Here is a 7,127-nt window from a genome sequence, read left to right as displayed (position 1 = left end):
GATGTTATACAATAGACGTTATATCACTGACCATTAATTAACCAATTAAAATTTATTACTTTTAAATACGGATACCACACAATATTGGTGGACTGATTGCATGGCATTTTAAGTCAAATGCATTCATGTATATAATTATATAAATAAGTGTCACACCAAATGTTATGATTTAATTAATTCGCCATATCATGCCATTAAAATAATATAGTATTACCGACATATGTACTAGTAATTTGGTTATCATATATCTTTTGATAAATAGTGATATTTACATAACTTCACAGTTTTACGTACTAAATTTTTAGTACTTCTTCATTTAGCAAACCGTGAAGATTTCTTAAGTAGTTTTTCTTTCTTTTCCTAACTTCAAAGTGAATTTGTTTACTAATTAAATAAATAATCATAAATATGCAGATATTTAAGACGCATATACTTAACGTTTATTTTCCAATTTGTTCTTGTCTAGTTAGTAATTTGTAGAAAAAAAAAAAATTTGAGGCTTGTCCAATAAGAATTGTTTATATTATTTTCTATGTTTTTTTTGGTTGCTCTAAGTGATCGAGGATGTACAATGTAGCTGCAAATAATAAAATTAAATCCATATACAAATATAGTATGTTTGTATTGAAGCATGTATGGAGCTAAAGTCAGCAACTGCCCCAAGAGAGCCTTCCGTCTAAATTTCTCCAACCCTAAACCATACCTGAAAAGTCATGGAGATTTCTCTCTCTCTACTATAAATATTCTAAATCGTCATCACAGATTCACCAATCACTTCACATCTTCAATACCTCGTACATCATTCTATTAATTTCCCAAACCTTATGATAACCTTTTTTCTGTCTTAATTACAAAGAAGCAAACAATGGCTCTCCAAAAACATCTCCTCCTCCCATTCATTCTCATTTTTCTCTCCTCTCTTTCATGTTACACCACTACTTTTCATGGGTATCCACCCCACAATTATCTTCAACAAGAATTTGGCTACGATTTTCGGGCACACCCTTCATTTTTCGACCCCATTGACGACGATACTACGTTTGGGAACTCTATCAACCTCCAAGCCACAAACTTCAGGCTGAAGAAGATTGGTGAAGTGCGTAGTCTTGCAGCTTCAGTTAACACGGTTAGTGTAGATAATTTTGGAGCTAAAGGTGATGGAAGAACTGATGATACAGAGGTAAGTGTTTTAGTTCAAATCAGGTCAATCTGAAGGCTATAAATGTGCTGTTTGTTTGACAATCGTGTTTATCAAATTAAGGACCCGTTTAGTAACTGCAGTTGCTTTGTGTTTTTGTTTTGACCTGAAAGAGAAACAATGTTTCCGTTTTAGAGTGTATGTAACACTATTTCGAAGTTTGTTAGGTAACGTAAATTTGTTGCAAGATTTTTAAAAGCAAAAACATGAGAGATGTTTGATAGAAAGTATTGCAAGTTTGAAATTTTAAATGACTAGTTAAAAATGTTAATTTTTTTTTTTTTAAAGTCCTTTGCAACAGTGTGTTAGCAAACAAAAGCATTATTTTGATACTTCTGATTTTTACCTCAATTTTAGAAGTGATACGGTATGAAATACTTAATTTTTAATTTTTAAAATTTTCAATACTTAATTTTGTACTTAATTTTTTATTTTTTTTAGAACAGTACCTAGCATACTTAATTTTTTTTAGAACATGCTGCAAATGATTTCTTTAACACGATTTCCAATGTATGTAAAAATAATAGTTATAATGTGAAGGATATTTGAAAAGAAAAAAATATATATGAGGAAAATTAAATAATTAATATTTATATTAATTAATGTAAGATATAGAGAAAATTAAGCCCTCACTTTGCCTTTGATCCTCAACTTGCATCAAGCTACTCCTAGTTCAAATTAATGATGGATTTAGAGGCCTAACTTGAGCTGACATTTTGCTGAACACTAATAATTTTTTATGGTATATATGGTAATTACGTACATAAATTATGGTTTGATAAGCTTCATTGTTTCCATTGAAGCAGATATATGATGATTGAAACACGCACAGTACTTAATTAGGAATTTTTTTAAAAGGCGCCACTCGGTCAATTTGTGTTATGCATCTTTAATTGGACCATTTAGATTTTGTTAAAAAGTGTTATTTTTTAATGTAATTTTATTTACCTAAGTTAATTTGAGTGCCATCCATGCCCTTTCAGGCATTTAAGAAGGCTTGGAAGGTAGCTTGTTCATCATCTACAGGAGCTGTTAATTTTGTGGTGCCCAATAACAAAAATTATCTTCTCAAGCCAGTTACATTCTCAGGGCCTTGCAAATCTGCTCTTACAATGCAGGTTAGATATCAAACATATAAGATCAGGAGGAGTCCTTCAAATATTCAATAAAATTATCATATACATACATCATACATACACACATATATATAGACCATACACACTGAGCAATTATTTATAATTTTTGGAAAAATCAGATCTATGGAACCATTAAAGCATCCGATGATCGATCGGACTACAAAGAAGATGGAAAACACTGGCTTCTATTTGACAGCGTTCAGAATCTATTGGTTGAAGGTGGTGGGATTATCAATGGAAATGGCAATATATGGTGGAAAAACTCTTGCAAAATCAATAAAAAACTTGTAAGCCTAACCAACCATGCATATATATATATGGAACATTTCTTTGATTTCCTTTCTCTTTTCCACTTTTTTGAATTAAATATCCTAATAATATATCGGCTGATTATTCTCTTCGTTTTGACTTGTATGCAGCCATGCAAAAGTGCACCAACGGTAAGTTAATGACTTTGTCACTGCAATTTACGTTATATTAACATAATAATTAAATATATATATTCTCTTATACTAGTATAATATGGGGGTTATTGCTTGCTTGCTTGGTCTGATGGTACAAGTTTTTGAGTCTCTTGATTTTGAAAGGCATAAAAGTGTGAGTCAACAAGCATAAGAATAAAAGTTTTTTTTTCCCAATCTTCAATCATTTTACCATCAATGTCCTCCCAACTCAGCCTACTTGGGTGGGCTATACCCTTATGTACTCTGGGCTACTATTCTAGTTTGGGCCAATTTGCCTTGTTGACCTCTATGCCCTATTGGGCCCACTGTCTGACTAGCCTTTGGGCTCTCTCCACCTACATACTTTTACATATATAAATACACACACAATTGTTTAACCTGATCAAATACTCTAATAACATAAAAGCTGGTATCATTCTAATCGTATATGTTTTGAATAAAGCTAAATACTGTCACTGCAAAAAAGAAAAAAGAAAAAAAAAAATGCTTTTATTCTAATTTTTAGCTAGTTCCATAACTATTTATGGAATAAATTGAGAAAATTTGATTTGGCAGGCTTTAACCTTCTACAACTGCAAGAACTTGGTAGTGACAAAGCTGAAGATGGAAGATGCACAACAAATTCACATTTCTTTTGAGAAATGTGTGAATGTTGTAGCTTCTAATCTCGTGGTGACAGCACCCGAGAATAGCCCCAACACTGATGGGATTCATGTCACAAACACCCAAAACATCCAGATTAAAAGCTGTGTTATTGGAACAGGTACACTTCAAAACATAACTCATCCAAATAGTTATATCTAACAGCGTCAATTCTAATACACACACATGCTCGCACACACACACATATATATATATATGTATGCTTCTGATTAATTGATAAAGTTCCTAATTATGTGTTTCAAGGTGATGATTGTATTTCTATTGTGAGTGGGTCCAAGAAGGTGCAAGCCACGGACATAACTTGTGGACCAGGTCATGGTATCAGGTCTTACATTCAAACCTTTAACTTTCGATGTGAAATGTAACAAATGTTTCTGAGTTCTTTTGATATTGTGGATAGATTAAAGTAATGTTCTATTTTATTCCGATTTCCTTTTAAATACACTGTGAGCTCAGCATTGGAAGCTTAGGATCTGGACATTCAGAAGATTATGTTTCAGATGTGATGGTGAATGGAGCTAAGTTTTTAGGAACTACAAATGGAGTCAGGATCAAGACATGGCAGGTAAGATACATGCATACAATTTTTTTTTTTTTTTCTTTTCCCCAGTTAAGTAAGTGATGCATACATACATACATATATATATATATATATATATATATATATATAGATTACATCTAGTGCATGTCTTAACTACACAGGGAGGATCAGGAAGTGCAAGCAACATTAAATTTCAGAATGTCGAAATGCAGAGTGTGTCCAACCCTATAATCATAGACCAGAACTACTGTGACCAAGATGATACATGCAAAGAACAGGTAATTAATATCCCAAACCCCCTAATCAAGAACTCCTTGATCAAAGTAACACCAACCCTTGATTTCACAGATGCAAAAATTCACGAATTTGGTTAATTAATCACAGGAATTAGCTGTTCAAGTGAAAAATGTGGTATACCAGAACATTAAAGGCACAAGTGCTTCTCAAGTGGCTATAAAATTTGATTGCAGTAAAAGTACTCCTTGCCAAGGGATTGTGTTGCAAAATATCAACATAGAAGGCGACAAAGGTGAAGCAGCCAAAGCTCTATGCAACAATGTCAACTTCAATGACATTGGAGCCATTTCGCCAAAATGCCCCAACTGAGAAGAAGAAGCTATATATATATATTCACACACATCATAAGAAATTTACTGTATTGGCTAATTGTGGCAGTAGTATACGAATATGTTAAAAATACAATTTAGAACTTTATACTAAGAATGTTTTAGAAAAATTGATGTACATAATTGATGTACATAGGAGAAGTTGTATGTGTGGCTTGCCCATTGTTTTGGGCCTTGGCCTGTTTGTAACTAATATCATTTACAAAAATTTATCTTTCGAATATATATATGAGAATTTAAGTTTTTTTTTCAATTATAAAGAAATTAAGTGATGATAAGAAAGTTGTTTTATATAACGGGTCTTAAGTATCACTTATTTATATATATATTTTCTTAGTTGGTACTTATATATGTTTTTTATATATATATACTTTGATTGTGACATTAATTTGCAAAAAAAAATCCATTCTTACTCCTTAGACTTTTCGATCCGCAAAATTCACGCCCCTTAGTTTCTTGCCCACGACTATTTTTTTAAATCCCAAAATTGATTTCCAGGAAAAATTTTGATAGAAAAGACGTTATATGTATTTCCATGAACTCGAACCATAATAATTTTTAATATATACATATAGAGAGTGAAGGGGCAGAAATTCTTACTGGGCCGGTAGCGACCCAGCCCACCCGTTTAAGATTGGCCCAGTCCAACCCTTGAGTCCATCCACGTATACATTGAGCCCAACCTGTAAAACGGACAGACTGAAGACAAGGACCAGCCCACTTTACTTTGTCCTTAGGATCCAGAATGGAATTAAGGTATAAATAGGGAAAGGAGGAAAAATGAAAGGTCTCTTGGGATTTTCTCTGAGAGAGAGAGAGGGGAAAAATGAAAGGTCTCTTGGGATTTTCTCAGAGAGAGAGAGAGAGAGAGAGAGAGAGAGAGAGAGAGAGAGGGGAAAAATGAAAGGTCTCTTGGGATTTTCTCAGAGAGAGAGAGAGAGGTGTCATATTACATTTTAATTTTTTATGTTTAAATTACACATATAACTACCTTTTTAGATATGATTTTTTTCTTCTTAAAGCACATGTACCGACTTATAACACACGCACTATTCAAATTAAAAGTACGATTTAGAAGTGAAATTTCAAAGACTTACCTTCTAATTCTTACTAACATGGCTATGCCTCTGGAGGCCTTTTAGATATGATTGGTCCCCTCCTTGACATTTGACAACTACCAAACCAAAAATATATATATATATAAATAAATTATCTGATTTTACAGTAACAAAAAGGCCAAAAAAAAAAAAGAAAAAGAAAAAAGGAATCAAAAAAAGTTATGATAGGACGCATGTCATACTATGGATGAGGTTTGACATACAATCTCCTCTAAATGGAACACTACTATATAATTTCTTACTATGGATTACTAATTTACTAATCACTACAATGCTGAAATTTTACAAATTAGTGAATACCAATTGGTGAAATTTATGTGGAAGTAGTGAACTTGACCAACAACACATAACAATGAAAAGTCACTACGGAGAGAATTTTGATTCTATATTTATGGGGGTAAAATGCAAGAAACCATTGGGGTTTTGCATTTAACCCTATGGAATTATAAAAAATTCCTCTAAATTATAATTTTATTGTAATTTATCTTATCAGGTCATCAAAAAAAGATAAAAGATCATTCTACCTTTATTATAAAAGGACATATTTTTTATTTTTAATATTTTAAACTTATCTTATCAAGTCATAAAAAAGATAAAAGATCATTCCACCTTTATTATAAAAGGACATATTTTTAATCTTTAATCTTTTAAACTGTTGACGTGACTTTGTAAAATCCGATCAACCAATTAGAGTACGACAACACCCACAAAGAGTTAAGTTTCACATATGGTCCACCAATTGTCTCTCTCTCTCTCTATATATATATAGACAATTGGTAAAGTGTAACTAACCCCTCTCAACTATACCCCAAGTACAACTAACCCCCCTCAATTACAAATAACTCACCTCAAATATGGTCTAGGTGTAGTCTTAGGATAGAGAGTGTTCTTCAGGTCATTTCTAGCTACCGAAAATTGGAAAAGTCTAATTTACCCCTCCATAAAACAGTGACACATCACAATGAGGAAAATAGAGTACATGGAGGACACGTGTCAGTAGCCTATTGGCTGATGACTTTATTATTATTTTTCCTTTTTTTTTCTTTATCCAACTGGGTCACTTCTTAATACCCTCTCTCTCTCTAACTAGTCCATGTCCAAGCCGCCAAATTGAAACGCGATGATCCCAAAGGCGACGACGAAACTGGCAATTGACAGAATGGCGGGCAAGGCGGTGACGAGCTTGGCTGTGGCGGCTTAATGGAGACAAGCTGGCTATGACGACGAGGTGGAGATGGGCTGGCTGTGACGGTGAGGTGGAGACGGGCTGGTTGTGACGGCGAGGCAGATGGAGGGCTCGCCTGACTTGGCCATGAACGACTCGCGGTGGCGAGCTTGGTGGGATTGAATGACGGCCGAACTCACTGCGAGTAAGGAGACT

General features: G+C 33.5%; 1 protein-coding gene across 1 annotated transcript; it reads left to right on the top strand.

Annotated features, from left to right (window-relative positions):
• The first annotated feature begins 865 nt into the window (after positions 1-865).
• On the top strand, positions 866-4,608 carry LOC132315097 (polygalacturonase-like). Its single transcript, XM_059813854.1, has 9 exons — positions 866-1,180; positions 2,182-2,316; positions 2,454-2,621; positions 2,754-2,774; positions 3,354-3,561; positions 3,705-3,786; positions 3,918-4,026; positions 4,164-4,280; positions 4,387-4,608. Exons 1-9 carry the CDS (start codon positions 866-868, stop codon positions 4,606-4,608), a joined length of 1,377 nt encoding a protein of 458 aa, XP_059669837.1.
• The last annotated feature ends 2,519 nt before the right edge of the window (positions 4,609-7,127 follow it).

Source organism: Cornus florida, unplaced genomic scaffold, assembly GCF_030987335.1.
Source record: "Cornus florida cultivar Cherokee Brave unplaced genomic scaffold, ASM3098733v1 CherokeeBrave_3.0.0_Hap2_Chr06, whole genome shotgun sequence".
In the NCBI taxonomy this organism is placed as follows: Eukaryota; Viridiplantae; Streptophyta; class Magnoliopsida; order Cornales; family Cornaceae; genus Cornus; species Cornus florida.
The sequence above is the reverse complement of the archived record's forward strand: the minus strand, read 5'-3'. Positions and strand labels throughout refer to the sequence as shown.